Source organism: Odontesthes bonariensis, chromosome 17 (genome assembly GCF_027942865.1).
Source record: "Odontesthes bonariensis isolate fOdoBon6 chromosome 17, fOdoBon6.hap1, whole genome shotgun sequence".
In the NCBI taxonomy this organism is placed as follows: Eukaryota; Metazoa; Chordata; class Actinopteri; order Atheriniformes; family Atherinopsidae; genus Odontesthes; species Odontesthes bonariensis.
In genome coordinates, this window is record NC_134522.1 from 9267731 (window position 1) to 9286633 (window position 18903).

The window sequence follows — 18903 nt, forward strand, 5'->3', positions numbered from 1 at the left end:
GCTTTGTTGTGTTGATGCAGCTTCACTTTCCTTACACTCAGACCATAGAGATAAAGTTCCATTTATTTATAATCCAGAGTCAGCTCCTCCATAAACTCTTTAATTTATTGAGGAAGTTTACAAGGAACATAATTTATACAAAGAAGATGTTTGAGAACCCTCCTCATCTAAGTTTCTGGAGAAGAAATTGTCTACTGAGGTCACATAGTGACACACATCGTCGTGACTTATTCTGCCATAAACATTTAAAAAGAAAAACAAAAGCCCTGTGACCCACATCTCCTCTAGACTCAAAAATAAATCACGGTCTTCCTTCTCAGCTATATTTTCAGTAAACAACCTCTCCTGTGCAGGATTTGATTGCGGCTTTGGACATTTTGATTCCGCAGTTCACACCTACCACTGAGGAAACGTGAGTGCATAAAACAGCTGAAGTTATGGATGCTTTATCTGTTACCAGGCCATTCTCTTTTGAAGCAAACCCTGTGGGGAGCTGTGGATTCACGCTTGCGACGGCCGGTCCAGTGAGTGACGGTTTCCACTGGGAGTGTAAAACCTTCGTGCCTGCTCAGCCATCAAGGGTAACTTCTTGATGAGGACGATGCGTGCTGGTTTCCATGGTGACGGGCCTCTCAGTGAGCCTGCGAGACGATGTTCTGACAGCGGGGGCACAGGCAGTCTGCAGATTTCGCAGTGTAGCGGCGACACCGCGGGCAACGGGCGGCAGAAGTGGGTGCCACGGCTATACTGTAGCCACTGTCCTCACGGATAAAACCACCTAACACACACATAAACACACAAAATGATTTTCACAAATTCACAAACTAATAAATACCTTAAGACAGACCATTTATGTATTTAGTTTAGCAATATCTGGTTATCTTTGCTGAACTTGTATGAGATTAAATAACATAATGATGCAGAATTTAACAAAGCTACACAAAAAGACTGAGTGAGCGCGGTGGAGTAGAGGAAAACTCTTGGCGTATACAGCAGTTTCCTAACTGTAAATGTCCACTGTAAGACGGGCGTATTAACGATATAACAGCTCCCTTTTCCTCACCTTCCAGGTTGATGAGGAAGGTACCGCGGTTCACCTGGGCATCTGGGGGCAGGTCACGAGGCAGCTCGCTCACCAGGCTGACCCGAGCCGCCATCATCAGCTCAGCCAGCTGGGAGGTGGTGGAGGAGGGCTCCTCCTGCAGAGACTGAAAGAGAAGAGGAGGGTGGGTGCGAGTAAACGGGCCCATTGCTGCCGTAGCTAACATGACCTGATGAATCCTTAACCCTGGTCCCTGCAGAACTTCTATACCTGCGAGGTGTCCTGCAGAGCGTTAAAGTTTATTTTCAAACATTTTCACTGGTGCCTAAAATGTGTCATTCTGGTCAAATTTGGTATGTTTTTTTTTCTTGACAATGAATTTTTTGTGAAACACTCATCAATATTATTATGACAGGAGAATAATATGGAGAAACGTTTTGGGAAACACTGAACGTAGAATATTTACAGAAATATACAGAATATATATTTACAAGTTAATGTACTGAACCCAATGTAGTTTACAGGAATCTATAAATACCATATGAGGATTTGTTGTGAGCAGGTTTCTTAAAGGTGGGGGATGAGATCTTGGAAGAACGGTTTCTGCAAGCTATACTTTTGAAAATACACAATCTTGCCTCTCCCTTCAACCCACCCCTCGAAACCACGCCTTCAAAACACATGAACGAGTCACGAGTCTGTGAACGCGCAGGGGGAGGGGTGAGGGGGGCTGACGGTTGATTGGCGTGTCAGAATCCAATAGAAGTAACTCTCATCATTACTTCTATTGGTCAGACATTTCCTCTTGCTACACCCTCTACAATGGACTAAAAGATTTCGTTTTTTTTCCAAACATTCTATTTTAGTGGGTGCAATGGGGTTGTGAGGAGGTTTTCAGACAATATGATAAAAAAATGCTCGAGAAAACATCTCATACCCCACCTTTAACTAAAGTATGAAAATTAATTTATTTTTAATAGAATCTCGGGGTGTTAACTATGTAACAGTGAAACGTATCACTACCTTAGAAGAACATCATTAAATCAGCAACATATTAACTTGGAAGACATTTTTAACCCATTTACATGCATGTATACATTTTCTCATTGGTCCTATAATCTTATTCAACTCTGGAACTTATCAAATCAAATTTATTTGTATTCAAAGTGCTTCACATGAAATAAAAGCATTGCAGCAGGGAGTGGAGGAAGCATTAAAAATACATAAAGGCATATAAAGAGAAACAAATAAAATAATTTAAAAACAAGCAACAGTCCAGATAAATTAAAGATAGCGTGCAGATTTCTCGCATAGACACATGAGAAAAGAAATGTTTTTAACCTGGATTTAAAAATGTCTCTATTTGGTGAAAGTTTAATCTCCACTGGCAGTTTGTTCCACTTGTTTGCAGCATAACAGCTAAATGCTGCCTCTCCATGTTTAGTCTGGACTCTGGACTGAAGGGCAACTTATCATACAAATGTGCTCACATTTGGTCATTTTAAAAAGAAACGTCCACCACCTCCGTTTGCGTTGAATCATTCGACTTACCTCCATGAGCTCAAACAGAAGGCCGGGTTCGATGGCAATAGTGAGGTCATACTGTGCTGCATTTTTGCCAGGAATTGAAGACAGGAAGGAGTCCCTGATTGCACAAGCCCCTTCCACAGCCTCCTCCAATCCTGGTTGCCGCCACACAGAGCTACTTTTGATCCATCCACTTTTGAACAGCGTCTCCCCTTCTGTGGACAGTTTGTGAATTCTCTTGTTAGCAAGCAACCATGTAATACGCACGCAGATTGTGTTGTTGCAAAGCTAAGTGGAGCGACTACACAAACCAACAGACACGTACCGTCACGTCCTGGTGCATGGAGGTAGACCTCTTCAGCTAGATGTGGCAGGATGGGAGCAATGGAGCGGGTCACGCCATCCAGAATCTCTTCTAAAGCGGTCTGACATGATCTTCTACCCAACGAGTCCTCAGGATCACAGTACAACCTGTTTGAAGGGCACGTCAGTAACAGACGGAGGCAAGCAGGGTAAATCCAAAACTTTAAATATGTTGTGATCACGCTGAGGAGAAGCTGCACCTGTCCTTGATGATGCTGAAGTAAAAACTGGAGAGGTCTCTGGTGATGAAGGCTTGGAGGACACGGATGGCCCTGCCGCCATCAAACTCACTGTAGGCGTCCGTAACCTGCACACAGACCCTCGTTTCAGTCAGCAACAGGAAAGGTTTGAACATGGGATGAGAGTCCACCTTCAACACACCTTCATGCTGTACTCGCGGAGCAGGTGCAACATGTACTGATCAATGTAGTGCATCTGTTTGGGGTCCACAGCTTGAACACGAGGGTCGAAGCCCTGCAGGTTGCCGAGCAGGAACCTGAGAGTGTTCCTCAGCTGGAAGATAAAGACAGGAAACGGCGTGATCGGGAGGGGGAGTGACATGCAGCTGGGTACCTTTCACAAACACGCAGAAGCTGTATCTAGTCGGCTTCAGTACCTTGCTGATGCTGTCTTGGGCCGAGTTGAGGGCATTGGACCCGATTTGGATTTCAGAGAAGATGTTTGATTCTGCCACCCACCAACGAAGCACATCTGCCCCGTACGCTGGTGCATCCTGACAAAGACAAGACGTGAGAGAAAGCAAGTCTGCTTTTTTACGTCAGTTTGAGCTTTATTTGTTATATAGAATGACTGAAGCACCACAATAAATAATAAATAAAAAAATAATATAAAGAGGAACAGAAAATAATCCTTTTAATTGATTGTCATTCATTTGTTCACTTTCTGCACAAAAGTCTTGAGCCACCCATATTTTCTTTATATTTGTGTCAGGACTATAAAATATGTCCTAAAAAATTAAAAAAAAAAAAAAAAACGGCAAAGACCCGACACAAGACCTGAGACATGCATCGGGACCTTCAGTTGTATCTAATGTACTGTACGTATTTATTCTTTGCCTGTAAACGACAGTTTTCTCTTCTAGCTTTCATCAATTTCAGTAACTTGTCATCCCAGTGCGCTTTAGGAGTAAAACTAGCAAAATCCCAGCAGACTTTCTCCAAAGCCTCCTCTCAGCTTCTCTTCTTCTGATCTCACCTTTCCTCCGTTGATCACTTCATCAGGATCCACGACATTTCCCAGAGACTTGGACATCTTTTCCCCCTTCTCACTGACTGCAAAGCCATGGACCACCAGAGACCTGAAACACGTTACACTGATTTGGCAGACGCTTTTGTCTGGAGAAATAAAGTCAAATGATGTAAGAAGAATGTAAATGTAAATGTAAATGTACCAAAGTGCTTTACAGACAATCCTTACGGTGTACCAAAGTGCTTTACAGCAGGTAATAAATAAAGAGAAGAATAAGTAAAATAAAATAAAATCAATAAACAGTGAAAGCAATAAAATACAACAAAATTGAATATGATAAAATAAGATAAAAGTGTCATCATACTACTGGGTATTAAATGCAATCCTAAATAAGTAGGTTTTTAGCCTAGATTTGAAGAGGCCCAGGTCAGAAATAAGACGCAGCATGACGGGGAGCTTATTCCAGAGCCCGGGGGCAGCGACAGAAAAGGCTCGATCACCCCAGTGTTTGTATTCTGACCTGGGCACTTCCAGCAAAAATTGATTTGTTTGCGGACTGTTAAAAGCTCAGATAAATATGATGGGGCGAGGCCGTTAAGAGCTTTAAAAACAAACGTTAAAAGTTTAAAATCAATTCTATAAAGGACAGGAAGCCAATGGAGGGAGTTAAGAACAGGATAAGAACAGAACCATGAAGAGCTAAACATGATCAAAACTAATGTGCAGCAAATTAATGAATGGTCAGCATCAGCTCTGTTTCACAATGTAAATCATCAAAGACCACAGGAAGCAGATGGGACACTCACTTGTAAGGTGCCTTGTTCCTGACGGCTACACTGGTGAGTAGTGATGACTGAAACCAGCCTCCAAGCTGGTCCTTTCCTTCCACATATGCATCTGCTCTGGAGTCTGACTCTGCAGGGGAGTGGGGGGGGGGGGTTTAGGAGATGGTGAGTAAACATTCAGTGACATGAGAAAGGAGGCAAACGAAAAGGTTAGTGCGTGTCCCAGTAAAAAGATGCGCCTGGAAGAAGACAGGAGACGCCAGCTATTGTTAGTCTGAAAAACAACCCATGAACACTGCTCAAGACAACCGAGTCTCAGAACACAGAAAAGCTTTGGAACCATTCCTATTCAGGATGCTTAGAAACTCCACACGGACAGCAGCTGTCTGTCTGTCACACATCTCCAGCCTTCATCAATCCACAGAGAAGAGTGACAGAAAAAAAGCAGAGTCTGGGCCCATCCAGCCAAAGTGTTTTCCAAAAGCAGGTGCTCTGCGGAAATCCTGCATGCAAAGGCGAGAAAGAGGCAAACAGAAGGAAAAGGGGCTCATGCTGGACACCGAGGAGAGACTTTTTAATGTCCTGCTTCCGTGTTTGGTAACAGTGTGTAAAGGCAAAAAGAAGAAGCAACGGGATAAACAGCCTGAGTGTCGCCCCCTGCAGGTGAATGTTCCAACGACCTGTGACCAGAGGTTTGCGTAGTGCAGTTGGAAGCCAGCTGAGACGTGACTCAGGCTCCTCAGAGTCTCCCTCCATCTCCTCTGGAAGTTACAAAACATCAAGACACAGAGAGTGATGAAACAAGTCGAGCCAGAAAAAGCACATCGATGCAACATGAACTTTAGAACTTTAACAAAACCTGGCCCCCGACACGACAGATACCACAAACCATTTCTGGAGCCAAAAATCAAAACGTGAAAACATAAAACAGCAAATGTGGCGTGAGCAAATGACAGAGGGGGATTTCTCAGAGCTTTTACATTACATTACATTACGGTCATTTTGCAGACGCTTTTAACCAAAGCGACTTACAATAAGTGCGTTCAACATCGGTAGGCAAAAGAACTTCAGGTCACAAGAAATCATAAGTGCATTTCCTTCCAGTACCAAACAGCTAAGAGCAAAACTAGTGCTAGAGTAAGTGCGATAACCAACCAGCCTCTCACCAACTGCACACCAGTCACAGCGGGGTGGGGATGCAAACCCTGGTTCGGGTAGGGGAAGAAATAAAAGAGGTAAGAAAAGCAGGAATGGGATGCAAACCCTGGTTCGGGTAGGGGTAGGGTACATTTACAAAACAAATGTACTCCGTCTCAAATGTGTAAATCAAAACAGGATGAGCTATATATAAAATAAAGCTGCACATCCTTTGAGCAGAGAAAGGTGATGCAAAGAAGTTGCATGAAAGAGTGCAGGAGGCAGTTTAGACCAACCTAAAACGTGTCCTGGGTAATCCGATAACTAGTGGGACACTGTCTTATAACCACTCTGGACCCTGTTTGTGACTCGACTTCATGAGAACAGTACAGGGTTTATCACAGAAAACCTGTCGAACACTTTCTTGCAGCACTCACATCTTGATTGGAGATACCTTGTTGCTCTTTGCAATAAGATTTTTTTAAATCTTCACACATCTCCATTCAAAGAAGCTTCTCAGTTTCAGGAGATCAGTATGTTTCAGGCACAAAGCATCAAATGACATGTAAATTTATCCCCATTATGTGAGCACTTTCCAACCTTAATTTGGAAGCAAAGAAAACTCGGCCAACTACAAAAGCTGTTGGGCATCTTTGATGCTTTCTGACTAAGCAGCGTTCTAAAACTTGCTCACATAACCCAACTATTACGTTTTTCTAGCTTTTTAACCTTTATCCAGACGGTCAAAACTTCTCCAGGCAGAAGTCGAAAGATCCTCAGAGTCCTGTCAATCCATCATCATTTGCAAGACAAAGTGGAAGCTTTGAACTCGAGGTGTCTGCTGAGGGAATTTCACCCCTCACTTTTCTTTAGGGCAGACTGTGTTGTAAGCAGTTACGGTCACGGCTCCAACTCACTGATGGGGTGTTGAAAACACCTTATCCAGGGTCCAAGGTATGCTGAGGCTGCCGTTTCCTAATCCAGGACTGCAACCAGCCAACTGCTGATTTAGCTAATGACACCTTACAAAGCAGCTTTCTAGTTGTGGTGGACTACATCAGGTACTGCAAAGTAGCTTTCTCTGCAATCAATCTAATGACGGCAGACTTGATTAAAGACATTTAAAAGCTTGCATTCTGGGAGCTTTTTCTCTGTAAACAACCTTGAGGATCTGAGCAGGGACCGAAGCCTTAAAAAGCAACATCAACACACTACTGTACAATATCAGATTATGGCTTTCAGAATGGAAACTGGAACATACATAACATGTGGAGAAAATGTGTACTAAAGGACAAATACTATGATAAAAATGATCTTTTTATGCTTGAGAACATATATTTAGTGTTTTCGTCACTCTTAACTAAAAAAAAAAAAACTAAAAAAAAACTCTGAATATAACCCAGGTACTTTGTTTGGGTCCGGTTTGGTAAGAACATTTCTTATTCAGTGAGCCAGTCATATGTGCAGGGTACTGTTACATCACAGTATAAGCGCAGAATGGAATCATCCAACCCTAACCCCATCCAACTTCAGACTGATGCCGCATTCTTTATACCAACCGAAAAAATTGGGAAGTCAGAACTTTTTGTTTTTCATTAACAACAAAATTCTCACCAGTAGTTATAAAAGAAAAAAAACTTAAGAAACAAATAATGCTCTATTAGTACTTGGTTAACTGTTTAATTTGAGTCAGATGTTACATTTACTTCAGAAGTTACCTTTAGGTCTTACTTATATTTAAAAAAAGAACAGGCTTGATTAACCTTAACCAAGCCCCTATCTAGTTGTGGATTAGAGTGGAGTTACGTAGCGAACTGCACCCCCCACAACCAGCTAATATAAACAGAGTTGTGAAGGCAAGGTTGGGAAGGGAGCTGTTGTACTCCCTCTCTGTGGCATTTTGACCAAAGCATGCCACAGTCTTTTCTTTAAGACCTCAAGATATAGTGTCCACTTGTGCATAAAAAAAAAAAAAAAAGAATATGTATCCTTTAATGTTCATAATCCAAATTCACAAGATCTCACAAATGCAGCTTACTACAAAATAACAACAGGCGCTGATGTAGACACTCTGACCCTGGACTCCATCATGATGTTGTAATGACCAGTCATTCAAAAACTGAAACATGGATTATGATGTGAAGCACCCTAAAATACAAAACATTGTGTCCTTAACAATAATTACTCAGTCATTACTATGTCAGTGTGACTGAATGAGTGCTTTGTACTCTTTTAACGGAAGACATCCATCTTCTCACTGAGCTTCCGTTTTGATTTCAACAAGCTGTAATAGTTTTGTGTCTGTATTAAATATGGCATATAATTACCATTACTGCCTCTGAGGTACTTCTTGCTACAGTAGAAGTCCCCAGAGCCACAGTTTACCATGATAGGATGAACAGTAAGTTTATTTACCAGCCAAGATGTTGCATCTGTCTATAGGAATTGCAGAACTGCAGACGTACCTTCAAGTACAGCTGCCCACGATGCTCCACTGTCAAACCAGATGTCCAGGACATCCTCTCCGCGAACATAGTCACTCACTGGACCTGCTTTACTCTGGGAAAAAAAAAAAAGTCACATTAGAACGGTTCTTAGCCTAAATGCTTAAAGCCGCACTAAGCAGCTGCTGGCTGGGCATTCATTTCATGGACATTAAAGAGTATAACTTTGGTTCAGCCCGACTCACATTTGCACGGCTGATCATAACAAGATGTTTTGAAAGCTCTGACCTTTGGGGAACAGCTAAAAAGTACAACACAGACAATACTACTGTAGCCTTGCTATGTAGTACCAATTGCTCCACAAAGCAGTTTATTTTGCACACGGTCCTCAATATCCCCACGAGATGAGATGATCGGAACAACCGGCCTCAGAAACTTAGAATATAGTCAACATCAATGCTTCTTAGAGTTCAAACAGCTGACACATCAATTTTTTAGATCGCAAATACAAGATTCAGAAATGTACTCACCTTCTTAATCACCTCTGGTGGCAGCAAAGTCTCAATGGGAAGCTCCCACCAACAGTCACTGCCCTTTTCTTTGAAGAGCTTTGCTATGTGGGACACCGTATTTCTGCACACAACAGACACACGGTCATTGTCTAAAGTTTGTCTGTTACAGCTCGATAAAAAATGGAACGTGTGTGGATTGGTGGCTTTGGGTCCAAACGTAAAACGTCCAAACGTGGCGTCAGCTCACTTGTTGATGAGAGGCTCTCCAGTATCTTTGTGGTAGAAGACAGGGATCGGGACCCCCCAGGTTCGCTGTCTGGAGATGCACCAGTAGGTCCGTCTGTCCAGCATGGCCATCAGGCTGCCCCGCGCCGACTCAGGCAGAATACGCACCTTCTGCAGCGCCTCCTGCAGACACACACACACGTAGACACTCCATTGTTCCTTGCAGATGAACCACAAATGTAAAGTATCACTGAGACGTAATCCCACAGAACAAAACAAACTTCTTTCTGTGCATCGCAGACAAACCACAACAGTAAGTCAGGTTTACCTTGGCTTTGTCTTTGAGCGAAGCCGTGTTGATGAACCACTGTTTGCTTGGTCGGATCACAACAGGCTTCTTTGTTCGCCAGTCGTATGGGTAGCTGTGGACACACGGCTCTTCCAGCACCAGAGCCCCGCTCTCCTTCAGCATGGAAATCACTAACATAAGCAGCAAAGTAGGATCCATAAGACCATAGATGATGGAAAGAATAAAAAACAGACGCAGATATAGCACAAACCCGCAGCCAGTGATCCATTAATGTCAGATCATCTACCTTTGTCAGTGCCTTCTGTCATCACAGACAGGTTCTGAAGCTCAGGTCCGGCTAACTCCGTGAACTTGCCATCTTCATCCACCATGCACTCCTTTAACCAAAGAAAAACACACATACCATCATCTTGATTTGTTCTTTGGGTTTTTGAATTTTATGGCCTTAAAACATTTTTAATGACACAAAAGAGTTTCATCTATTAGAACAAGCCAACTCCAACATGGAGCAGTAAAGGGGACCCGTGAGAGAGTAGGCCACCGATCTGACTGATGATGAGCCTGCAGCGCAAAATGTACAAAAGCCCACTAATGCAGTAGCTTGCTGGGTCTGCATGCATGTTTAAAAAAAAAAAACAGGCATGTTAGGTTAATTGGCTTCTCTAAATTGTCTCGAGGAGTGAGTGTGAGCGTGCATGGTTGTTTGTCTCATTTGTCTCTATGAGGCTGCGGTAATAGCTGGCTGTTAAATGAGTACAAATGAGTTTCCTTGTAATTGTTATTTGGTAACAGATGATGCTTCCTCACTCGTGTGCTGTCCAATGCTGAACCATAAAATTTATTTTTATTTTTTTTAAAGAAATGCAAAAAGTTCTGCAAACGCCCCGGCCTTCCTTACGGTTGAACACGTCAGCAACGTATGTGTTGAGACTGCAGTAAACGACTCAGCAGGCACCATACAAACGAGCTGCTTTTCTTGATTCCTGACAGGTTTGCTTTTTAAAGACCAGAACATACCACTGACAGTTTAAACTGTGAAGCCACACTGTAATCGTCCATGCCGTGAGCTGGCGCCGTGTGGACCAATCCGGTTCCTTTTCCCATCGTCACATGATTGGCCGGCAATAACGGGACTTCCTTGTCAGGAATTGTGGGATGTTTACAGATCCCGCCTTCAAGTTGGGAACCTTTTGAAGAAGAAGAGAAAAATGTGTCCATTCCTGATATGAAGTATCTGAGCAGTGCAGTAATTGATACAATTATTTGATACATTTTATATAATTTATATAATTTCATATATATATTTATTTATTTATTTTATTTAGTCATTTATTTTTATTATTATTATTAGTTGGTAGTAGTATTTTTATTAGAATTTGTATTATTATTGTTGTTTTTAATATACAATCATTGTAAATATTAATAATATTTTGAGCTACTTGACTAATTTGAATTTCCCCCATTGGGGGATGAATAAATTATTTTTTTGTTCTATTCTAATCATATAGAAGTATATTACTGGCCCTACACACACTTTTAAAACAGAGCTCAATTAAATGAGCGATAATCCCACAATGAAAATCATGTTTTTAAAAGCTCTCTGATGCTTTCTTCTTTTTTTCCCTCTAAATCTGTTTATTCAGATCTAATGATGTGCAGAACAAAAGAGACACAAGCGTGTGAGGGTCACCTGTGAAGGAGCCTACACTCTGCAGCTCGGTGCCCAGCAGTGCTGCCAGGCTAGCTGTGCGCTCAGTCGCTACCAACAGCAGCTGAGAATTGTCTGCCCTCTTTACCAGAGAGTACCTGCAAACCAGAAAGAGGCCAGTTACTTAAAGAAAAATCACCACATACTGCAATGGTACCACAAGTTAATCATTATTCATGGGTTCGGATGCATCTTGTCCTGTAATAACACTATATTCAGCCTTAGTCTGACTCAGCCTAAGGAATGTAGCTAACAAGAGAAATTACACCATAACTGTTTGTTTTAAATGTTTTAAAATTTAGCTGTCTGAAAGCAGAGAGCTTAACAAATTAACTATGATCTTATTTCATCAGTTAGTGGTTCAGATTCTTACTGGGCGTTTGGCATGTAGCACACTGCCTGGTTAGCAGGGATGGTCCACGGCTGGGTGGTCCACACCAACACAGAGACACTGTCAAGACCTACGGAGGCACACGTGCACCCACACACAGTCAGGTGATTCACCACTGGGACAGATTTAAATCCTTTCAAGAAGTTTTTAACCACCTGTATGTGTGCGTTTGAATTACCTTCTTCTGAGGCGATCTTTGGCGGCAGCTTGATTAGAGGAAACGTGGCATAGATGGCTCTGCTCACATGTTCGGGGTTGTACTCCAACTCTGCCTCAGCCAGGGCTGTTCTGTAAGGACACAAAGACTGGTTGTAGCTTTAAAAGAAGACATTAAAGATGGGCCAGTGTGTTAATGCAGTACCTGGATGAAGGTGACCAGAAGACAGGCTTGTAGTCCTGGTAAATGAAACCCTGCAGAGCAACACAGAAGGATAACAATTGTGAAACCTTCCATTCAGAGTTCAATTATCTTTGTTTCAGTCCCTCTCTGTTGTTGTTACAGTACCACCAGCTTGTTTTACACGAACTATTAATATTACCATCGAGGTTAAATGCCCATTTAGCATCAAGAAATCTTGAAGAACACATCTCTGCCCACCTTGCTGTGCATCTCCTGAAAGACTTTCAGCTGAGCTGCCTCAAAGGTCCCATCAAATGTGTAGTAGCACTGCTCCCAGTCGGCCATCACCCCCCAGCGTTGGAATGCAGCCTTCTGCCGACCTATTGCCTTTTCTGCAAACTCCCGAGCTAAATAAGATAAAAAAACAAAAAACATTATAGCAGCAACAAATCCACGCGCTAATCAGGCAACCATTTGTACATCCTCACCTTTCTGTCTAATCTGCAGCGGACTGAGGCCACTGGTGCCCAGTTCTCCCAGAGCCTTCAGCTCGATGGGCAGGCCGTGGCAGTCCCAGCCTGGGATGTAGTGGACCTGCCGCCCCCTTAGCAGCTCAAAACGGTTACGAATATCTTTCAGGATCTGAAATGAATCATTACTTTGTTACCATGAGCTTTTATAACCTCCAAAAGTTCAAACATGTGACACAAGTAAAAACTAATAAACTAGTAAAAATAATAAATTACCTTATTGAGTGCATGTCCAACGTGTGGGTCTCCATTGGCATATGGGGGTCCATCATGAAGGCAAAACTCTTTCTTAGCCTTCCTCTCTCTCTGCCATGAGTATAAATCTGCAAACCCACTCTCCTGCAGAATCAGTGAGCAAGATGACAAAAAACAAGCATTAATAGGGAGTTTATAGTCAAACCCCTTCATTCAATTCTAAGATTTTATGTATCAGGACATATTTCGACCCACCTGCTGTATTTGGAGTTCTCGGTCCAGAAGTTTCTGTCCGGTCAGTTTCATGGGGAACTCAGTCCGGGGAAGGAGCACCGTGTCTCGGTACAGAGCCTTAGCGGAGCCAGCCTCCGCGGGCTGAGCGCTGCCCTCTGCCGAGCCGACACCATGACAGCGGCTGGAACTGAAGGAGACAGCACGGTGGACGAGGAGGCCGCCTCCCCGGTGTGACCTCTGTCCCCATCTCGCCAGCGTCTGGCTCACTGCTGAAACCCGGAACAGCAGCATGGAGAGGCGACGGAGCTCCGCGGACAAATGAAAGCACAAAACCAGAAAGTGGAGCCTTTATTTCTGCGTTGTTCCAGCGTACTCGTCTGGTGTTGTCATGTTCTGCCCTCCTGGTTGTGAAGCTTGTTTCTTCCGGAACAAATTACAGAGAGGACAACTACGGAAAGCCAGTGAGGTCATGTTTGCTCCATTTTAGGCGTATGTGGAGAATACTATTTATCTACCTTTCAGAAAACACTTTGTTAATATGCAGAATAGTTAAATATGTTACCCAAATGATGTGGTTGAAGGTTTGATAGAACAACACTATTTCCAATTATTTTTATTATTATAAAACTAAATATTCAGCCAGGATATCGTCATTTTTGTCACCTCTTAGTGGTTAAATGGGGTAAAACATTATGAAAAGTCACGAAAAAAGTACTAAATTCATCCCATTAGGATATTCAAAATAGGGAAATGAGCTAAACAAATAAAGAGAAACAAAGGGAGTAATGTTATTCCTAAGTAAAACGAAAGCCCTTTAAAGAGCAAAACTCAATTATCAATAATGATCAGCAATATATTAAACACTACGTCACAGTAAGTCAATGTTTTTACTCAGACAGTATTTTTTGCTCATTATTAAACTGTTAAGTATCAGTACTCAATTCATTTAATTTTTATTTATATAGCGCCAAATACAACAAATGCGCGGCGGCACTGGCACTGTAACACCATTCATAGGATATCTGTTGGAACAGGGAAACACGAGTTAATGACCACAATAATATCACATATACATAAAGAGAGTAAAGTGAGGAAAGGTGTGACAGATGAGGCCCCCCAGCAGTCTAGGCCTATAGCAGCTTAACCATGGGATGTTTCAGGATTACCTGAGCCATCCCTATTCAAGGTAAACACAAGAAACTTGTGCTAACGAAAAAATAAATAAATAAAGGACCAGACTCAGTGAGTAATTCCCTATACTCCCTATATAGATCTGCTCCTCACACCACAACAACCCTCTTTTTACAGCCACAAGCTACCTCAGCCTCTCACCAACCGCACACCAGTCACAGCGGGGTGGGGATGCAAACCCTGGTTCGGGTAGGGGGAGAAATAAAAGAGGTAAGATAGCCGGGAATGGGATGCAAACCCTGGTTCGGGTAGGGGGTAATGAAAGTATAGAAGATGCCAGAGGTAGAGGCAGGACAAGACACACTAGCAGATACAGCAGACAAATTCACCTAAACAGTCCTATATTCACTAAAAATACCAGCAAAAACAAAGCCATACAACTCACTCTCACCAACTGCACACCAGTCACAGCAGGGTGGGGATGCAAACCCTGGTTCGGGTAGGGGGAGAAATAAAAGAGGTAAGATAGCCGGGAATGGGATTCAAACCCTGGTTCGGGTAGGGGGTAATGAAAGTATAGAGGGTGCCAGAGGTGGAGGCAGAACAAGACACACTAGCAGATTCAGCAGACCTAACTATAAGCTTTATAAAAAAGGAAAGTTTTAAGCCTGGTCTTAAAAGTGGAAAGGGTGTCTGCTTCCCGGACATTTACTGGCAGCTTATTCCACAATAGAGGAGCCTGATAACTGAAGGCTCTGCCTCCCATTCTACTTTTAGAAACTCTGGGAACCTCAAGTAAACCTCGTGGTCATAGATGAGGATGTACAATAAAAATGAGAATGACTTTTTTTTTTCACAAAGGTATTCCATTCCATACAAACAGTACACGTTTACATTTTACATTTTTTTGCATTATACTTTACACCATCACAGCTGCTTAGATATCCACTTCAACTTATCCTACACAAATAAATAAGACTAAATACACACATGAATAAATAAAGAAAAACACAAAAAGAGGGTAAAAATGATGTAGGTAAATGAATAAACAAAGTAAATGAAAGTAATAATTACAACTAAAGCACACCTCTCTTATTGCATTAATAAACACATTACAGGGTTCCATCTCTTTATAAATATGGGTCTTCGTAACCTTATTGCATATGTAATTCGCTCCATCTCATACGATTCCCATACTTTTTTAAGCCATACATTACATGTTGGTGGTTCTGGCTTTAACCATCTTATTGTGATACACTTAATAGCAGCTCCCAAGAGTATTTGTAAGTATTTCTAATGAAATCTTTTGATTTTTTCAACAGATTTGAACACTGAGGATAAATGACTCGCTGTGTGTTCTCACTTTATCGGTGTTTTTCAGACGGGCCTGAATGCAGCAGGTCGGCAGCAGGTGTAGTGTGTTGGCTGATGACGTCAGTCCTACTATAAAAACTCAGAGCTGCGTCTCTTCCCTGCATTCGCTTCTTCTTCATTCTCTACAAGAGTTAACCGAAGTCCTGCAGACACACCACCGTCAAGATGAACAAGCTGTGCATCCTGTTCCTCGCAGTTTTTCTTCTTCTGGCTCTCCAGTTCACATCACAGGTGCGTCTTTGCCTTTGATTCGCTTTTATCCGTTTTCAACATTAACTTTTTTTGATAGTAAGGCATTGATCTCGTAGTTGTGGGTTCTTTTTGGTCAGAATGTTTTCAGATATTTAAGTGTAATTCCCTCAGAAACAAAATTTAGACTCTACTCTCCCTCTTTATTCCCGTTAGAACATTAGAATTACATTGTGGCTTTAAATGGAGCAGGTTTGTTGACCCAATTGAGTTGACGTTTATACCCAAGAAACTTGTGCCGGAGGAACTCTGAAATGTTTTCTAATTGTGGGCCACTCTAACTGGTATGTGTGTTTTTTGGCAGCTGGCCAGTGCGGAGTCCATTAACGGCACGAACAGCAGCTCGTGCTCCTGGAGTGCCGCCACCCTCACCTTGCTGATCCCCCTGGCTTCGGCAGCCTCTCTCCTCTTCGACTGGTCTCTGTAACTGGACTGGTGCTGTCGGCACAGCTGGAGTGTCGATGCAACATGGCCTGGAGGAGGGGGGGATCTCTCCATAAAACATATTTGGACTTGGTGGTGGGGTGAAAATGAATTCGGCGCGCACACATCCCGGAGCTCAGCGTTTGAAACTCGCCCAGTTTTGACTGCTGGGGCCTTTTTTTTTTTTTTTTTTTTTTTTTTTTTTTCCACCGGATGAATATTAGTCGTAAAATTAAAAATCACTTTGTGAAATCCTCTAGTGTAGGATGTTTTTGTAAGGTACTGTGTGATGTGACACTTCAATTATTTAACATCGAAGCTTTACGCGATTGGAAAGCTATTGTACAAATTTTGGGTGATTTTTAGACTTGTTAATTTTGAAAAATAAAGCTATAAGTGACCAAGTTTGTCGTGACGTTTTTGTAATTTTTTTTTTTTTTTTTTTTCCTTTCCCTAAACTTGCAACTTTCCTCTAAGTGACGCAGGGGTGTCCACACCCGGTCCTCGAGGGCCGCTGTCCTGCAGGTTTAAGCTGTTTCCCTGCTTCAGCACACTTGATTCAATTCTATGCATCATTAGCCGGCTTGTGCAGAAATTGACAATCTTTTGGCGCGCTCCATTTTTTCTCAAGCGGAGAAATGTCTAAAACCTGCAGGACAGTGGCCCTCGAGGACCGAATTTGGCCCGCCCTGCTGTCAAGGAAGGGTTGACCTACTCTAAATTGAGTGAGACTCATTTCGATACAAGAAAATTAAACTTTAAACGGGCATCCCATTTGCCTTTTTTGGTTTAGGTCTGAATTCAGTGAAACTACTTTGGGGAGGAAAAAGGCGGCACCTTTTATTCAAGCAGTGGTGAGTAACTTTGCAACTGCAGGGGAAATGGTTTAACTCTTTTGACTCAAACTGAATGACTCGGTTTATACTAGTTTACATTTTAAATCTTTCAGTTCAAATTTTTTTTTTTTTTTTTTTTTTTTTTTTTGCAGGTCAACCTCAGTTTAAAACCAGGAAAAGACAATCGACTTATGTTTGCTTTAACCAGATGTTAAAGTATTGCTTGGCAAAGTTAATCTTTGCATTTGTGGAAGTGGAAAGTTGATCTGCCACCTTCAAATGTAAAACGTATGAGGCTCAATCCTGTAGTCTTAGGCCTGTCACTGTGCAGGTTGCAGTTTACACAAGTGTAATGTTGAAACTAAACTGCCAAACAGGAACTTTTCTGATGAAATGGGAGGGGGGTGTTCATCTGTAGGGTCTCTTAAACCACATCCAGCAGTAGCTTCCGTTTTCTCATCTCAGGCCTTGTCCACACGTAGCCGGGTATTTTTAAAACCGAATGTTTCCCCCCCTCCGTTTATAAAAAAAATCTGTATCCACATTACCTCGTTCGAAAAAAAACACCTTCCACACATAACCGAACATCTGCGTACTCCGTTTATGCAGCTGCGTGTAGACAGAGAACCGGAGTTTTGCGTTTTCGAACGTCACAATATGTGCCAAAACAACAAATCTGCGCTATTACTGCCTTGATTTTACACGCCCAAGTCGTACTCCTCACTCCTGTCGCTGTCGGAATTATTACGTCCTCATATCGAGGGGCAGTCATGCGATCACCTGTCAGTGTGCTCAAAAAAGTTGCATGCACACTTTATTATTTAGCTGACGAGGGCAGATTGCGCAAAACAGCAAATGCATTTGGGTTGTCAAGACAGGTGAAAACGCAGATGTTCGGTTATGTGTGGAAGGTGTTTTTTTCGAAAACGAGGTAATGTGGATACAAATTATTTTATAAACGGAGGGGGGGAAACATTCGGTTTTAAAAATACCCGGCTACGTGTGTACATAGCCTTTGCCCGGAGTTTTTAAAAACATTCGTTTACGATGCGTTTTTATGCGTTTTCATGTGGATGACAGGTCCAAACGTATAATATATTCGTTTTAGCAGATACCCGGCTACGTGTGGATGGGGCCCAAGATTAATTAAAAAGAACCACTTCAACAATTGACAGAGGGAGTGAATAATTGGGCCGGTGAGCCCTTCCTCCACCATCTGGTGCGGGGGCTTTGCCATCAAAGGGCCTCTCTCGGAACGACTCCTGGAATTCACCCGTTTTTGCTCCCCACTCCTGATCTGTGTGGGAATAGCACCCCACTCTGATCACACAACAAAGGTGCTTTTGTCCAGCACGTCTTATCTGCTGGATTCAGATCAGGACCTTTGCTCCGTGATCCTAACTTTCTATCCTCACTACTTCATCAAGAACCGCAGCTTCTACGTCATGAATATGTTTTTTGACCAAAGTTGTTCATCTTCGATCTCTGTCTCCTCCCCTGCAGTCTCTACAAAGCAAAAGAAGGCACATTCCTGCAGTGCAGCCATGAAACTCGAGTGTGTTCAGGTGATCAAGTGAAGAGTTGTGCTTAGGTTGACCATCAGAGTGTGACCACTTAAGGCACCACCTCATCCTCCTCCCCTTTGGCCACTCCACCAACTCCCACCAACCACCTGGAACACAAGGAAAAAACGGAGTTCAGGTTAGCTTGTTGGTTTGGAAAGGTGGGGGGTAGACGTACACATGGGAGGTGAGAAACACCACAGAGCTATGCAGTCCCCTTACTTGCTCTGTTCCACTCCTCTGAAAAGTAATCTGCATTTCAAACCAGTTGCTGACGTTGCTTTGAATCTTCGTAATTTTACATGAATACTTCATGCTTTCAGAACCCGTGTTGGCCCTTAAAACTTTTCAGAATTCATTCCTTTGAGTCACAGGG

At 42.6% G+C, this 18903-nt stretch overlaps 1 protein-coding gene and 1 long non-coding RNA gene across 4 annotated transcripts; one reads left to right on the plus strand and one right to left on the minus strand.

Annotated features, from left to right (window-relative positions):
- Nucleotides 1-29: 29 nt before the first annotated feature.
- Nucleotides 30-13371, minus strand: iars2 (isoleucyl-tRNA synthetase 2, mitochondrial). Of its 3 annotated transcripts, none has more exons than XM_075448731.1 (24): nucleotides 12974-13371; nucleotides 12740-12862; nucleotides 12482-12635; nucleotides 12252-12400; nucleotides 12015-12064; nucleotides 11832-11941; nucleotides 11636-11723; nucleotides 11245-11360; nucleotides 10572-10741; nucleotides 9841-9931; nucleotides 9573-9724; nucleotides 9267-9427; nucleotides 9038-9140; nucleotides 8529-8622; nucleotides 5607-5687; nucleotides 4948-5056; nucleotides 4148-4250; nucleotides 3549-3665; nucleotides 3314-3445; nucleotides 3133-3239; nucleotides 2895-3040; nucleotides 2594-2781; nucleotides 1064-1208; nucleotides 30-778 (listed from the first exon to the last, which is right to left on the minus strand). In XM_075448731.1, exons 1-24 carry the CDS (start codon nucleotides 13241-13243, stop codon nucleotides 633-635), a joined length of 3105 nt encoding a protein of 1034 aa, XP_075304846.1. In that variant the 5' UTR covers nucleotides 13244-13371; the 3' UTR covers nucleotides 30-632. The 3 variants fall into 3 exon arrangements, with proteins under 3 accessions (XP_075304846.1, XP_075304845.1, XP_075304847.1); XM_075448730.1 differs by having other exon boundaries at nucleotides 2594-2784; XM_075448732.1 differs by lacking the exon at nucleotides 5607-5687 and having other exon boundaries at nucleotides 2594-2784.
- Nucleotides 13372-15563: 2192 nt separating this feature from the next.
- LOC142366106 (uncharacterized) lies at nucleotides 15564-16533 on the plus strand. The gene is made up of 2 exons (XR_012766719.1): nucleotides 15564-15688; nucleotides 16011-16533. It is a non-coding gene; the product is annotated as an uncharacterized LOC142366106 (long non-coding RNA).
- The last annotated feature ends 2370 nt before the right edge of the window (nucleotides 16534-18903 follow it).